Source organism: Stigmatopora argus, chromosome 21, assembly GCF_051989625.1.
Source record: "Stigmatopora argus isolate UIUO_Sarg chromosome 21, RoL_Sarg_1.0, whole genome shotgun sequence".
NCBI classification, from domain to species: domain Eukaryota; kingdom Metazoa; phylum Chordata; class Actinopteri; order Syngnathiformes; family Syngnathidae; genus Stigmatopora; species Stigmatopora argus.
The window spans coordinates 6,068,549-6,085,146 of NC_135407.1; the positions used below are offsets into that span (position 1 = coordinate 6,068,549).

The 16,598-nt window shown below is 45.2% G+C and overlaps 2 protein-coding genes across 3 annotated transcripts; both read left to right on the forward strand.

Moving 5' to 3' along the window:
* The first annotated feature begins 318 nt into the window (after positions 1 to 318).
* srd5a1 (steroid-5-alpha-reductase, alpha polypeptide 1 (3-oxo-5 alpha-steroid delta 4-dehydrogenase alpha 1)) lies at positions 319 to 2,889 on the forward strand. Its single transcript, XM_077590068.1, has 5 exons — positions 319 to 702; positions 964 to 1,130; positions 1,231 to 1,332; positions 1,434 to 1,584; positions 1,666 to 2,889. Exons 1-5 carry the CDS (start codon positions 392 to 394, stop codon positions 1,730 to 1,732), a joined length of 798 nt encoding a protein of 265 aa, XP_077446194.1. The 5' UTR covers positions 319 to 391; the 3' UTR covers positions 1,733 to 2,889.
* Positions 2,890 to 4,131: 1,242 nt separating this feature from the next.
* tent4a (terminal nucleotidyltransferase 4A) lies at positions 4,132 to 15,859 on the forward strand. Of its 2 annotated transcripts, none has more exons than XM_077590066.1 (13): positions 4,132 to 5,223; positions 7,201 to 7,324; positions 8,041 to 8,087; positions 8,208 to 8,328; positions 9,142 to 9,249; positions 10,766 to 10,894; positions 11,230 to 11,437; positions 11,508 to 11,634; positions 11,724 to 11,827; positions 11,947 to 12,116; positions 13,672 to 13,830; positions 13,921 to 14,076; positions 14,721 to 15,859. In XM_077590066.1, the coding sequence occupies exons 1-13, from the start codon at positions 4,409 to 4,411 to the stop codon at positions 14,883 to 14,885; spliced, it is 2,433 nt and encodes an 810-aa protein (XP_077446192.1). In that variant the 5' UTR covers positions 4,132 to 4,408; the 3' UTR covers positions 14,886 to 15,859. The 2 variants fall into 2 exon arrangements, with proteins under 2 accessions (XP_077446192.1, XP_077446193.1); XM_077590067.1 differs by lacking the exon at positions 4,132 to 5,223 and adding an exon at positions 5,362 to 5,460.
* Positions 15,860 to 16,598: the final 739 nt, after the last annotated feature.

Here is a 16,598-nt window from a genome sequence, read left to right on the forward strand (position 1 = left end):
TACTGCGCATGCGAATGGGCGTGTGCTACTTCCGTATTCCTTTTAAATTACCACAACAGCCACGGTTTTTGTTTTGTTTGTTTTTTTAAAGAATTTCCTCGCTTTTTGGACACCAATCAGACGACGTGTTATAATCCAGGTTAAAGTCCTTATGCAGACGTTTAAGATATTGTAGTAAGAAACGTTATGTAAAAGTCACTTGTGTAAAAAGTTCATGTGACACCGCACGATTTGATTGGCTGACGAACTGGAAACCCCATATTTGTTGACGCGATGTGATTGGTTGATCCTACAATACCGTGTGTTGAACAGTATAGTATTTGTCTTGTTTAGTCCAAGAAAATGACATCTTTTTCATGATAATTTGTTTTTCTACCCTTTTATCGCCGACATGGATAGTATTCTTTCGGCTTTGTTTTCTTCTCCAGAGGAAGAGCAGCACGTTTTGGATTGGATGGCTTACAGCATGCTTTTAATGGCAGCTTATACGTTTATTTCTTTACTGTTTGTGAATGTACCGTACGGACGGTATAGTTCGAGTGCATACGGTTTCCCGGTGAACGCCAAGCTGGCCTGGTTTGTCCAGGAGCTGCCAGCCTTCCTGCTGCCCGTCTGCCTGCTAGTTTGGGCATCATCAGCGAGGAGCTCGCATCTTGCCAATCAAATGCTCATTGCAATGTTTATCTGCCATTATGCGCAGAGGTGGGTAAATACGTGCATTTCCCATTCATTTTTACTCATGCAGTACAGTACAGAGTTGTCCAAAGTACCTTGACTCCCAACATATTTGTAAACTCACCACTATTTACCTGAAAAACTCACCTATCTGCTGTTTTTTTATCATCTGACCCAAAGCAATTATTCATAAAACCTTGACATTATATAGTTAGTTACCACTATGTGCTACATTACAGCATGAGAGTTATGTATGCGTTTTAATGGCCTTTGCTTATTCTGTTCCAGATCACTTATTTATCCATTTTTAATCCGTGGGGGTAAACCAACACCATTCCTGTCCTTTTTCCTGGCTTTTGTTTTCTGCTTGTACAATGGCTTTATGCAGATCAGATATCTGAGCCACTATGCCGAGTATCCTGCCGATTGGGCGACGCATCCGTTTTTCGTTGCAGGTATTTGTGCTAATTTTCAGCCTGTTGGAGCTTTGGACATTTCCCCCTCATAACAGCACGACTTTATTGAATATTTCATGTTGGATGGGTTTGATTGCAGGTTGCGTGTTGTGGCTGTTTGGCTGGTTGACCAATTTGCACTCCGACCACATCCTAAGGAACTTGAGGGGTCCCGGAGAGACCGGATATAAGATCCCCAGAGGTGAAATTCTACTAGCACGCATTTTCCGCCATTTCTAAGACTTCCCGTGTGTTTTACTGACCAAAATGCTCGTGACGTGCTTTTGTCTAACTTCCCCGCAGGTGGCATGTTCAAGTACGTATCTGGAGCCAACTTCTTCGGGGAGATAACGGAGTGGGTGGGCTTCGCGCTGGCGGGCCAATCTGTTCACAGCGCAGCTTTCGCCGTCTTCACCGTTGTGGTCCTTAGCAGCAGGGCTTTCGCGCACCACAAGTAAGAAGATAAACACCCGCGTCGGGTGTCCTGGTTTTTGGGCAATATGATAAGAAAATCCCTTGTGCTTTTCTCTTCCAGATGGTACCTGGCTAAATTTGAAGACTACCCCAAAGACAGGAAGGCATTTATCCCTTTTTTGATTTAAAAAATAATGCTCAAATACCGTGAATTCTGATTTTTTTCAGATATTTTTAACCATTGAAAAGGCTGTTTTTAATAGTTCGGACACGTTTAACTTTTTTCTATACAATATATTTTTTAACAGACATATTTTTGGAGACGTGTTACAGGAAACCATTCACATTAACACAAAACCTCAAATCACTCCATCATTTGCCCAACACTTTATGTCCATCCATTAGATCATTATCAAACTTTACTTGATGCATTAATGACTGTACTATAACGTTCTTTTTTTTTTCCTACATCAGACCGTTTGCTGTTCTTTCCCGTGACAAAGTTTTTCATTTCAGGCTAAAAACAATGAAATTAGAATGTCTTCTCATTTCTGTGGAATTGCCCAACTATGAAGGCCAATAAAAAGTGGTCAGCGGGCCGTAGTTTGGACACCCCTGCTTGATATGAAAACCTAAAAGTGACCTTTTGGGCGGCGGCAGGAGGCGAGTGAAGAGTAAACTGAAGCTTGAGATTCCACAGTGTGCCTGCAGCAAGTGCCATCTGCATTTTTATCTCTGTAAATCTTCACTGGGGTTATTAGAGGACAAATATTTCAAGCCACTCTGCAAGCTAAGGTACGCATACTGTTTTTTTTACCATCTTACTAGTCAGGGCACAACTTACGACGTGACGTAATCGTTAAGGATGCTCTTTTCGGGCGGCTTCACACTTGCCCTTGTTTGTTCCGTTTTGTCCAACAATGGAGCCATGTTTGCACACGGGTTAATTACCCAATCCTCCAAAGAACTGCATCAAAACCGGAAAAAAAGAAGATGCACTGTATATTGTAGAAAGATAGGAGGTATAACAGATGCTCCATCTCCTAGCTAGACATTTATTTAGTTGTAGAGCTTTATGGGGTTTTGGTCTGGGGGAAAATCCAAAGACGCATGTCTGTCTTTCCATCTATTTCTTCAACACTGATGTTACTGGTCACATTCTGAACTGGTCGCCGATCCCGTTCCAACACGAAATATCCTTTCGTAGAATTACGAAACTTCAGCGTGTTTTTTATGGCCTTTTATCCGTGGAAAGAACTGTAAGAATGTCTACCGGTATTTTACTGTGAATTTCAGGTTTTGAAGGCATGTTTAAACTTGGCGTCAATACAGTCTGTGGAACACATGTTTGGCCTCATTAGCATGACGTGAACTCTTGTCAAACCGAGGGAATCGATCGTAGCTGTCCGCACGGTCGCATATCTGTCGGATGCGGTCCAACCCGTTCGATGTGGGAAATCCCGCAAACCAAGGTAGAGGTCCCTTTGCACGCAGCATGCAGCGAAAGGCGGGCAACCTGCTGCTCTTCATTCTCGCGCTTGGATAAAGCTAAAGACTGGATAAGGCTAAAGACTTGATAAAGCTAAAGACTGGATAAAGCTAAATACTGCAGAAAGCTAGCTTCTTTTCGTGCAGTGGGGCCGAGCAGCTGCGTGCATGCCTCATGAGTGTGTTGGGATAGGGCCATATATCCTATCTGACACATAGTTTGCTCTTGGGCCTTCCCCCCCCCCCCCTCCTCCTAGACTCTGTCATGATACACGTGAGCGGACGGGGTCGCGAGAACGTGTTATGCAAGAGGCTACTTCCTACATCCCCCCCCTCTATCGTGTACATTATTGGCAGTCTCGCCTCGTACAGTAAAACGTACAGGCTTGGAGGTGGCTCCTGTTTTGACGTTGTGATGCGTGACAGCACCTGCTGTATTTCAAAGCAGCCATCTGAAAAGATGATCATTTCAGTATTTCCTTTTATATTTCATGGGCGGCCACAAGTGTACGTGAGCAGCATATGAAGAGGGCGGGATTACGACCCGTATAAGTATTTCATATTATATTGACATTCCGGATGTGTAATGGGGAGTTGTGTTTTGATAGGATTTTGGCATTTAATTTTTTTCATTTACTCCTATATTGGGAAGCTTTTTCCTAAATTAAAAATGAAATACTGAGATATAGAAAAATATATATAGTGCATTTGATGGCATGCTAATAAAAGAGACAGTGTTGTGCAACTGATGGACATTTAATTTATTATGTTTTAAATACAGTACATTCATATTCTGACTTTTCACTCAGTGTATAAAAAACTGGAAGCAGTGATCAGTCATTTTTAAGATTAAGGTACCTCAAGAATATTTGGCATATAACATGAATGGATTTAAAACAAAAACTCATCCACAATAAAATAACACAGGAAATGAATGTTTTATTATTATTTTACAAATAGTGTGTATTACAAAGAGTGCACTGTGGTGAGCATCAAAGGGTTAAATAATTCTAACTAAAGAAAAATGATTGATATGTGGGTGCAATTTCTCTTTGGGCCACGAGAGGGCGTCCGAAGGAGTGGGCGCAGTTGTCGTTGAATAAGGATCCCCTCTTGAACGCGCATGCGCTAGGATTTGAAGAGAATACGCCATATTGAATCCCTATAGAAATCAGCGAGCGTTTTCCCGTGATCTAGCGGTGTCGCGGGGACTACTAGTACTTTGTCAATGCTTCCAACTCGCTTTTCCGCTTAATTTACGTGCAGCCCGGGGCAGCGTTGGGCGATCTCTCGGGACGGCGGATCGGCGCGCGGCATCACGACGGATTCGCTGGCGTTCTACCCAACACGGGGGGGTCACCGGAGAACCAAGTTGAATGGATCCGAGGGTAGCTTGGATTCAGCCCGAACAGAAAGGACCGGCGAACGCCTTATGGATGCACGTCTGGGAAACCTCTCAGGGAGTACGGACGCTCGCCGCCCAGCATGTCCACAATCAGTGCGTCAATTACGCCGCGCTGGATGTGTTGAAAAATGCCGTGGTTTCGAGCAAGAGCCTGGCCAGCAGCAGCGGTGGCGGCGGAGGAGGAGGAGGCGGCGGCGGCGTCGTCGGCGGTGGCGGCGGCCATCACAGCATCCCCAGCGGCTCGACTTGCGTCAACGACGCCGCGATATCGTCCCTCGGCATGGCACTGTCCAACTTTTTCACCCCGGCCTCACCCGACGCCGGGGAAGGCAAGACAATTGCCCCCAAGTCTAGCCCCGTCGCCCCCTCGCTGGTATCTCTGGTATCGCTGGTATCCCGGCCGGCTGACAGCCCTCCCTCCACGGCTGGGAATAAAAACGTCGGGCCGCTATTCGCTCCGGGTGACAACACGGACAACCACCGATATCATCACCCGCATCATCATCACCATCACCACCACCACTACATCCCCCACCACCCCCACCTCCTGCATCACAGCGGTCACGTTGTCAATTTGCAGCAGCTGTGCGCGAAAAGTCACCAGGTGGCTCCTTCCACGACACCTGCGAATCCCTTTCGTCATCAACACCACCCCGGCCGGAGGAAAAGTGACAACAAGGCCAGCACTTACGGGGTCAATTACTTGCTTTCTAATTGCACTAATGGCAACGACGCGAGCACTTGGACGCCCTGGAAGACGCGCAACTACAACTCGGGGGTCCTCGGGTGAGTTCGACGCACGTTCGGGGACTTGCGCTAAAAACGTGGGTGGGTAGACTCCCACTATAGTTTGAATAGGCCTCTACGCAGCCGGATTGGCGTAAAACGTGTTGATGAATAGCATGGCGGCTAACCCGGCCCACCATTCCCAACGTGATGTAATTTAACGCCGAAAATTGTTTGGAAGTTTAAATTAACACTCATCGATGGACGTTGTTCGTCATAATTGAGTCGGATGTTCAAGTGAGTTCAGAAATAAATCATATTTGGTGTTTTTTTTAGCCATCAGCATATATATAAAGGCGTTTTATAGCCATTCAAAATGCATGGTCAAGTATTCAGTCCTATTTAATTTTTATAGAAATACATGACATATTATTTTAATGGGCTGGTGTTCTGTTGAGTTTTAACTTTACCAATAGTTCATATTTCATGTTTGGACCACCATAACATTTTAAGATGCTCAGTGGCATTGTTTTCTTTTGGGGTTTTTTAGATAGGAACGCTTTTGTTATTTTAAAGGGAATACATTGCAATACTATGAGAACAAAACTCTGCAAATGAAACATATTGGTTTCACTAATGCTAATTCCTGTAACAACTAGCTAACTTATGATATTTAACACTTAACATCACATTTATCTGTCTAGTCACAAAGTATTTCAGTTATGTGGTCTTTTAGTGTAAGCACGAGGAGGCAGTATGTAAAAAAAAAAAAAAAAAAAAAAAAAAGCTCCAAATATAAAACATGAAGAGAAAAAATCAAGAGCCTTGTGGATAGTAGACACGATTTAGTGTCTCCTTTTTTCCATTTTTTCTTTTATTCGACTTGAAGAGCACCAAGTTTGATGAGAAGATCTCTCAACAATACCTTTGCTCTTCAGTCTGACTACTTGTATTTATGCGGGAGCGTCTGGCTGGCTAGCAGAATGTTTTCACCGAGGCGTGGGTACACGGCCTGACTGAATATCCCGTAGGGCTTCGGTAATTGATTGTGACAGTCCCCCTGTTCCGTATTTCACACTGACACTATGGCACGCATTCTTCGAAAAAATGAGCGGCCACAGGGGTGGAACAGAGAGCCACTGTTCCTCGGCATTTGGAGGCTAAGAAATCTTCCCGTTATGTCGCGCCGCCTCCAAAGGCCAGCGGACCGCAGTCCCTTTTGGGATACTGGTCAACTTTCGAGCCAAAATGACCGTCTCGCAAGCAGAATGAAATCAAACCCAAATGCTGACAAGCAAAAGGGACTGTAAACAAAAGCAGGAAGTCGTGGAAACACACCAGTACAAACTAAAAACGACGATAGCGCTCAATATTTACATTTTTTTTTAAATATGACATGAGGTTGAGAAAATATAGGATTATGTAATATATTCAAGTTTATCCTTTGACTCTGGTTAGAAAGGTTGAGTAAAGTGCACTGACTTCAAACAGAAGTCATTTGTTTGCAATTTGACAATCATTGCAGGAAAGATGTGTGTCAGCTTTGGCGGTGACTTTAGAAATATTCTAAACTTGGGGTTTTGTTGGAAATGTCCATTGATGTTCATCTCAGATGGTTGAAGTAGAAGTAGATCAGATGTTATTACTCAACTCTGAAAAGCTGACTTCAAGCCTAAAGACATAAATATTGGCCTTTAAGTGCGGTGGCTTTTGTTTGGCTTTGAGAATCACATTTCATTCCTGCCAAAGTTTTTAAAAGTGTGTAAAAATTGTTTCCTGTAAAGACTTGGCAAGGAAACCTATTTTTTTTGCAATCCAAGAAAACATGAAGATTTGACTCCTCATGCTTTTCAATCTGCAAGTGTTTACATTCTTCTGAGGCAACTGTTATATTAGTTGTAAAATCTAAAATTCAATTGAATTTCATATAAAATGACTGAGGATGCATATCAACAGTGATTGTGTAAGTCTGTAGCTATTGTCTAATTGCTAAAAAACACTCTTAATGTACTAAAAGGCATTTTGTTTGTTGCTCAGACTCCATGAAGAGTTGATGGACTTCTACAACTTCATGTCTCCGCGGCCAGAGGAGGCCGCCATGAGGAAGGAGGTGGTCAGCCGGATCGAGAAGATCATCAAGGAGCTGTGGCCCACTGCAGATGTAAGTTCCAATCCACGACGGGAATCCCGACCCGGAAATAATGTCGCTATATTACGAGAATGAAGCCCATAAAAGTCCCAAATCAATTGAACTTATCAGAATGAAAACGCTTAACGTCTGTGTCAACACAAAAGTTCTTCTGGCGTCACTTGAGGAGAACCAAGTCGTAAAATGAGGAGATTCCAGTTGTAATATTTACAAGAGTCGGATTTGTAGTTTAAGGCAAAGCTGATGGTCAGTCATGTGATTTGTGGCCGTCATCAATCGCGCCGCCCGCTCGTATTTCCCAGACGCCCAAGGAAGAAGGACCTCCGCTCGGCCTCCTCCTTTTCGAGAGCCCGGTTCTCTCAGCCCTCCAACGCCGCTATTTCTCTTGGCGCCATTGTTCGCTGGGCTTGGCAGCGCTCTCCACTTGGCACGGTCCGGCCACTCCTAAGCGGAACCCGGAAATGCATTGTCCCACAGTGCGAGGAGCCGTCCATTGGATATTACGGACCGTAAATTATCGCCGTGTACGCCGCGGGCTCTTACGCAATAGCGCCGCACCGTGAAAATGCTGAATGTCGTTCTGCAACCATCCCCTAAAGGAGGAGACTTTTTTTGTGCGGGGTAGATTAATGGCTCGGCTTACATAGACTGTCTGTCAACGGGGCGTGAACTATAGCGACACGCATGATTAATAGCTACGCTTCATTTTTTTCATGTTCCTTTTATAGGTCCAAATATTTGGCAGCTTCAGCACGGGACTCTACCTTCCAACAAGGCAAGACATAATCACAGACTCGCATGAATCTGTCAATGAGGCATTGTAAACATTATTATTTTTTCGTTTTTTTTTTTCGTCTATTGTTTCCACTTGGAATGTGACTTTCCCCCACCTCAGTGACATTGACCTGGTGGTATTTGGAAAGTGGGAGCGCCCCCCGCTACAGGAGTTGGAGATGGCTCTTCGCAAGCATAACGTTGCCGAGCCCTTCTCCATCAAAGTGCTGGACAAAGCTACTGTGAGTATCACCGCCCACCATTTTTTTAAAGCGTCCAATGAGATCTCCATGTGATTAAAATCGGAATCGTGTCATCGGGTTGTCCGACGCGTTTGTCAAAATGCTCGCGTGACAGACACGTCGTTTGGTCGGTCCAATCGCAACTTGGCACCACGTTGACGCGCCAGGAAGAAAAAAAAAAGGCTTTTTTAGACTTCAAGTGGTCAGACATGAATCAAAAGCTTTAGCTGGATGGCTCTTTTATCTCTTTGAGAGTGGGAATGGAAACCAGGCGCACTAAACTAGTAGACACAATTAGTGTCCCCCATCTGTTGGTGCAGAGACAGTTCTCCTCACAGATAACTTTGGGGGGGATAACTGACTAGGGGCGCCACTGTAAAGACTGTTAGCAAATCCGAGGAAGTCTGAGAAGAAATCAACACCTAAGCCACATTAAGATTGTCACCCCACTAAGAATAGAATACAAGATGTCACTGTACTTGAGTCGTTTTCTTATGTCTTTAACAATGTGCAATATCTTAGATTGTGCAATATTTTAGAATTTACCTAGCCGGGATGTGACTTTTTATACTTCGATATGACTATTTGTTTTTTTTACTGGGAAAACGCACTTTGCGGAGTATGTACCACCAATTTTCGTTATACGCAGCTGTGTATGATGACAATAAAGGCTTTTGATTTGATTTGATTTGATGTTTGTCTCGCTTTGACTTTACGCCCTGCAGTTGAGTTTGGAATTTCACTTTGACCAGTTGATTCTTTTAAAGCACCCTTTGAGACTTTTGCCTCTTTTGTCATCTCCAAATCTTTTAGGTGCCAATCATCAAGCTTACCGATCAGGAGACGGAGGTCAAAGTGGACATCAGCTTCAACGTGGAGACTGGAGTCAAGGCGGCGAGCTTCATTAAAGATTATGTTCAGGTCAGACACTGATTATAATCCTTTTCCATTGACTTTTGGAAAGTCATTTGGTTTTTTTTGCAAAGGTTTTAATCAGCATAAAATTTTTCATCACAGTGCACCGATAAAGTTGCACAGAAATGACCTTTTTTTTTTAAAGAGAGGTTTGTTTACACTCAAATGTTTATTTGTATTTTTCCCCTGTGAATTTCGGCTTGAACTCCCAAATTATAGCACCACTTTACGGGAAATTGACTCCGAGCGTCCCGCTGCGACGGGACATCTAAATGCACGTTAGAAGCGAGCTGTGGCGATGAAGAATAGATATATTTCAATCCAAGCCAGCACCACTGGAGTCGCGTAATTGCCGTTTTAGAGTGGCATCTAAATATAGAACTTTGGAAATTCCCAATTGTACCCGGCCAGCTGTTGAAATGTTTTCGCTCGATGCGTCTTGCCTCATCCTGGAAGCCATCCCAGATTTTGTGCTTGCCACCGCGTCGCTTCTTAGATGTACTTTTCTCACCTCTTTAAGCATTTTTCAAATGTCAGCCGAGCTCCGGACACAAATGCACGTGCGAAGTGCCACGAGCTGTTGGAAAACGATCAGGAATATTTGTCATTCCTGTCTGAGCAGATCAATGCAGTACAATGCAGTACAAGGCATTCAAGCAACAGAGGCAACGTGCCTTTTCCAAATTTGACTCTGCACTTAAGTTTCAGCTGCATTTGGGGCCTTCGGCCATCTAAGTTTTTAGCTGCCTAAAGGATTCTTTGCAAGACGTAGTGTATAATTTCATACAATGTAAGAATAAGCAGTTCATACTTGATAGGTTTATTAAGAGATATACTTTAATAAAAGGAGATTCATCAGAGACATAATCCAGCGGTAACTTGCAAGTGAGAATCTGTCCTGGCTCGTCCTCGCCACCGGAGCATTCTGAAGAAAGGCATCCTCTTCTGTCCATTTAGTCGCACATAATCAAAACACTTAAGGTTATCTTATTCAAACAATTGCATAAGCTAACCGAATAACACAGTTAAGGTCAAAAAACAACTGCAAAAACAATTGTATATCAGGTCGGAAACCAAAAACAACTGCGTAAGAATTTGCACAAGCAAGCATAACAATTTCCATAAAAGGTGAAACGAGCGACACTTGTTTTAAAACAATATGCGAGTATTTTCGTAAGTTGATTCGATTATCGCCATCTGCCGGAATCCAAGTCAAAGCAATTTAAGAGTCCTTCACAGATCTTCATTGCGAACTCAGATCAACAGTCCTCGGCCCGGAACTTGGTGATCTGTCAGGTCAACTCAAAACAATTAAATGTCCTCGGGGGCCAGCTGCAGGGGGGAGGTGTCCTTGTTATACTGAGCTTTCGTCGGCTTAATGTATCACATATACATAAAGATTAATATTCCACACATACATATAATGATTAATACGCACATATATAATAATATCCCAGAATAACCCCAACATTACCGTATTTTGTTCAAACAATTGTGTTCATTTTCCTTCTCAATCTTTCAGAAGTATCCGGTCCTGCCTTACCTGATCTTTGTGCTGAAGCAGTTCCTGCTCCAAAGAGATCTGAATGAAGTCTTCACAGGCGGAATAAGCTCCTACTGCCTCATCCTCATGGTCATCAGCTTCTTGCAGGTACTCATAAGCATGTTTTCAAAGAGACACAAAGTTTTCTCAGAGGTATACAACAAGGTGGCCCCAAATTTAACTAAGCATCATTTCTTCATATTTCTTATTTTTTTCGGAATAAACAGACTGTAGCTACAAGTAATATATACAGAACGGCATACATTGTACTAAAAATTAACTAGTTTTTGCTGCCATCTCTTTATTTAGAAAATTTGGGGACTGTTTTAATTCACCCTCAATTGCTAGCTTTGAAAAGCAATCATAAAAAATAAATTAAAACAAGAAGCATCAAGATGTCAAGGTTCTTTTATCTGTTTTCTTCAATTTTCCTCCTCCATCAGCTTCATCCTCGCATCGATGCCAGGAACCCCAGCGAGAATTTGGGAGTCCTGCTGATCGAGTTTTTTGAGTTGTACGGACGCCATTTCAACTACCTGAAAACAGGGATTCGCATCAAAAACGGGGGTGCATACATTGCCAAAGACAACATGGCCATGACCAACGGTTACAGGCCGTCCATGCTCTGCATCGAAGACCCCTTGCTTGCAGGTAGGAAGTTAAAAATGAAGAAAGAAATAAATACATAAATAAATCAACGATCTAATTTGCCACCACGCAGGAAATGACGTGGGCCGGGGCTCGTACGGTGCCATGCACGTCAAACAGGTCTTTGACTACGCCTACACCGTCCTCAGTCACGCGGTGTCGCCGCTCGCCCGATCGTATCCCAACAAAGACTCGGAAAGGTTGGAATGGACGCTCGTGAATGAGAAAGAGATGTGATTCTTGCAAGTGTAGACTCCATTCAAAGGCTTCTGTTTATTCCTCCATGCAGCACCTTGGGAAGAATCATCCGGTTGACCCAGGAAGTGATCGACTATAGAGAGTGGATCATCAAAAAGTGGGGTGGCCGGGATCTGGCTCGAACCGATAACGCAGGTACGGCTGCCTTTAGTTTTTTTTAGGGTAAAGTGAGCTTGGTTTATCGTGGCGTAGATGTTTGCAAACCCACCCGGAACCGGTTAAAATGCATTTCCGTTTCACCTTCACGTCTCCAGCGGCAACTCCCAAGGAGCCGGCGTCTGATCAGGACCCGAGCGGCGTCGGCTCGGAGGAGCAGCAGAGGGACTCGGCGTCCCCCCAGAGCGCGGACTCGCCCATGTCCATCTCCAGTCCCCAGCAGCATTCGTCGGCGTCCTCCGTCTCCTCGCTCTCCGGTTCGGACAACGTGAGTAACCTTTAAAAAAAACAACAAAGGCAAGTGGCTATCAAAGCTGGTGTTTTGCTGCATTTTCTCACCTGTCATGGGAGTTTACGATCATTACCTTGGAGACGGATGGGTGTCAAGGTGAAGTGGGGAGGAACAGCAGGGGGGGCTGGATCAAATAGATGTGATCTGAAGCCATTTAGCTCACACCCCCTTTGTCAATAGCCCACTTCTGCAGCCAGTCTTTTGTGTCGAGGCCCACAGCTGTTTTATTGTTTGCTCGGCTTTCAACAGAGTCCTTGACTTCCCTCGTTGACGCCCCCAACTAGCGTATGTCCTCCTCACTCCGCTCCAAATCACCTACAGATCCGCCGCTTTGTTTGTCACGGCCACGGCGCACAGTTTTGGCCGCCATCGCGATTCCAGAAAAGGATCTTTCTTTGTGGCCACGCCCACCCACAACCGTTATTGTTTCAAAAAGCCTTTGAACAGCAGGGACATCCTAAAGTGTTAACAGCTCCACATTGTGGTCCCACAATCTAAGTATATTTAAAGGCCAGTGTTTTATTTTTATTTTTTATCTCGTGGACACACCGGTGAAAGTAAGTAAGAGTGAGCCTAGCCTGCGGGGATTAAAATCCCCAGTGATGACGAGAGCGAGGGTGGAGGCTCTGTAACCTGGCAACGTCGGTGCGAGTGCTATTGCACGCCGTTGCCTTTCTAACAGATGCTCGCCCAGCGTACACAATTATCGTGATGAAAAAGAATCCTATCAGCGCAGGAGCTGAAAGTGCCCCTCTTATTTTTTTGCCCACTCAGAAGGCAATCTCAGCCGATGAAATCCGCGCGTGGCCACGTTGCATTATCGGTCCTCCGAGGTCTTTTATGGCCTCGGCCAACGTCGTCTCGTTTCCCGCGATCAAAGCCAGAAAGGAAGCTCGCGTTATTTTTCGACCTCTGCACGCTTCACGCTCGTCTCGCAGCCTTGTCGGTCTCTTCCGGAATTCCAGAGGAATCCCCGCTAATGCTTTACGCTCAGAGGTGCCAGAGGTGATAAGAGCCAGCCACTGCGCGGAGGATCTTGCTTGGAATAGCAGAAATACGCAGGGGAAACATTTCACTAGCCATCTTGTGGAAAAGCAAAGCAATTTGTCTTAATTAAAAAACACAAGTCGCCCAGGCTAATGCCGTATATGGAAAAAAATGACTTCTTGGTCTACATCATGTAAATTTACTCTCTTTGTATCTGCAAATTCATTGTAAATTCGAATTTTTACAACATCTACGATATAGGAAAGACCAAATATATTCAACTAAATAAGTACACTATCAAATTATTTCCCACTTGTGACTATAACAATTCCAAATGCAGACCAGTCAGTAAATGTCATTAAATAATCACCATTGGGGGGGGGGGGGGGGGGGGGGGGGGCTAGGGGGGGGGGGGCTTTTAAATATGCAACTTTATTCTGCACTATTAAACAATACAATGTGCTTGCGAGATTCAATGATTGTTTCCAAGCTCAGGTTGTGCATGCGTTTATCTGCTGTCTATTTTTTTTTTTCCATTTCTCAGGACTCTGATTCGGCGCCCCCGTGTCCCGTGGCTCCGCCCCCTTTGCCACCCTACCCATCATTCCCGCCTCTGGGCCTGGCTTTTCCCCCGGGGTTCAGCATCGGTGCCGCCAAACCGGGGGTGACGGCACACCATCTGCTTTTGCATCCCGCCTCGCAGGTTGGTGGCACAGCGGTATAACATCACCGTAGCTCTAATTGCATTTTGGAATGCGGCGAGTCATTCTATTCCCGTCTTTTGATTGGCCAGGCTCGCGCCTCGCTCCCCGGGGCCCTCACATTGCACTCCATACCTGGCAGACAGGTGTGTATCGACGCCGGCCTCTCCGCCTTCTTCCATGTGCACCACCCGGGCCACGCCCGTGGGCCCTCCAATCCGCAGCCTCCGCCCAGCCACGTGCATAAGGTAGGATGAAGACACGCCTCCCTTTTATCAGAGTTAACTGCATCTTTTTGCGTTTTGGAGGTGTATTTTCTGGGTAAAAATATCAAGGATTTTGCCATCGAAACAGTGGAGGTGCCTAATTTCAAGCCATTTTGGACTCTCGAAGGTATCCATCTTGTGCTGGGGATTTTGGATCCAAGCACGGAGGAATTTTATATTCTTTCCCAGATGTTTTTGTTAAATAAGAGAGTATTGTTTAGACAGCAAAATGCCACAAGACGGAGACAAAGTGCTTATTTTTATATGTAAACAAAGCTTTACCACAAGATGGGGCCAAAATAGTCACGGTTGCTTTATGCAAACCCTACTGAAAAACTAACTTTAAGATCAGAATTCTGATTTTAAATTCTAAATCTTGCCCACAGAAAAAAAAAGTACCCCAAAAACGGATAAATGTCAATGACATTTTTCCCTCCTTGATACATATTCTACTTTTATATTAGAAATGACAGGTTCAAAGTTGAAAGAATTTGAATTTGTGCAAAGCTTAAAACCCTCGCATTGATATAGGAAATGGAATGTTCCCCAATTTTGCCCCCACAAAGACAAAGAAAACAGTTTTGAGGTGGCACGTCAACGTTTTTTGTTGCCTTCCCCTATCTCAGAACACGGTCAAGTTCAACATGAAGGGCTTACACAACCCACCGCTCATCGCCAACCCGGTCTTGGCGAGCCGCGGACACGCTCACGCGCACGCGCATGCGCAGTACCACCGGAACACTTGGCGGCGCCGAAAGAGGGACAGCCTACCGGTCAGCCCCAGCAGATAGAGACCGCTTCTCTCTGCCCCCTCCCCCCCTTCCCCTTCCCGCTTCTCACAGAGACCAGCAGTTTATTCGGCCGCCGCCACCGCCGCACGGGACGACCTTTTGTCCACTGCCTCGTAGCGTCTCAGTATTATGTCGCGGTCGCTCAGTATTTTGTCTTCCCAGAGCTGGCGTCTCCGTCTCTCTCGGGCCTCGCAGCAAAGCTGCCACGAGGCTCGTGGTTACAACCGATCCCAACACCCCCCCCCAACCCACCCCCTCTCTGTTTAGTGCAATATTTTTGGAAGGGGAACTTAAATGCTTATTTAATTTTGTGTGCAAATGTCAAAGGCATTTTTATACAGTTTATTTTATTTTTCTAGAATTTTTACATTCTGTTTACGGAACCTTTTGGGTATCTCTGGTGAGATGGAGCCCAGGTCAAAGAGCCCCCCACCCCCCTTTCCTTTTATTCCTTTCGTTTACGGAGGACGTCTTATCTCCAATAAGCCCCCCAGACCCCCCCCCTGACGCCAGGAAGTTTTAATTCCACGTCGCCAGAGGCGGCAAAATTGCACCCCGTGTTCTTGGACGCAATTGCCTTTGGGACTTTGCAACCGCAAGATTGTCTGTCGTCTTTTTCCTGGCCGTCATATTTTTTCCATCACTGCCCCCACTTCCATCCTTTACCATCTTTTTTCCCGAGCGGGTAAGAGGAGAGAGACGATGGGTGCGCGAGGCTAGAAAACGGCGCTCGTGCCGCTAAGCGATGAGGCGCTTCTCTTCCTAAAGCAAAGGAATTCGACTTTTTGATTCCATTGGGGAATCATGCCCGTATTGGATGGCCAGGTTCTTCCGCTATTTCTTTGCGATGCCTTTCTTTACGTTTACTGGGGGCGCAAAAAGGCTGCCAAGGCCAATCGACGCGACCCCCGTGTTAATTCTATGCAAGTGGGTGACTCGGATGATCACGCCAAGGGTTGATCCCCCCCCCCCCCCCCCCCCCCCCCCCCCAAAATGATGACAATGTTTAATTGGACTGGGTGGGAGTTAGTAATTTATATTCTTGTATAATTGTAAGTGTGTGTTTGAACCATAGCCCCCTGTCCTCCCTCATATATTAGTACGGAACTCCCGAGATCCGAGAGTCTAGTTTTTTTACAGCTCATCGTGAGGAATTGGGGGGGATTTTATCGTCCGTGTTTGGGTTCCGAGTCTGTGCAGTGTGTGCGTGTGTGACCTAGTTAAGTGCACCAGGCGCGTCTCGGGACGCTTTTTTGGAACAAACAGGATGCGCCTAGAGAGCGACCTGCTCTCTGTTATTTTTTGTTTTGTTTGTTTCTTTGTTTTTTAAATTCACATTACATTGATGTTCAATGCTGTCACACTATTTTAACTCCGTTTTTTTTCCTTGACGGAATCAAATGCCAGGCGACTCTGATCCGTTTCCCGCAACTGCCCTCCAACCATCAATTTGACCCCCGAGTCCACATCTCATTCGCACAAAAAAATGGTTCTCCGCCTTATTCAAATGGTTTTGGACTCTAGCACCACCTTTTGACTTTTATGAATGCGTTTAAACTGCACGCTTGCGCTCCCTGACGGGTCACATTCTGAAATTTTAACTCTTCAAAGCTCGCAGCAACGATGAAATCGGTCAGGGGACGGATTGTCGGAACGGGTCTGAGTATGCAAACATCCTCACGCAATATGTACGGCGGAAATATGCTGGCTTGT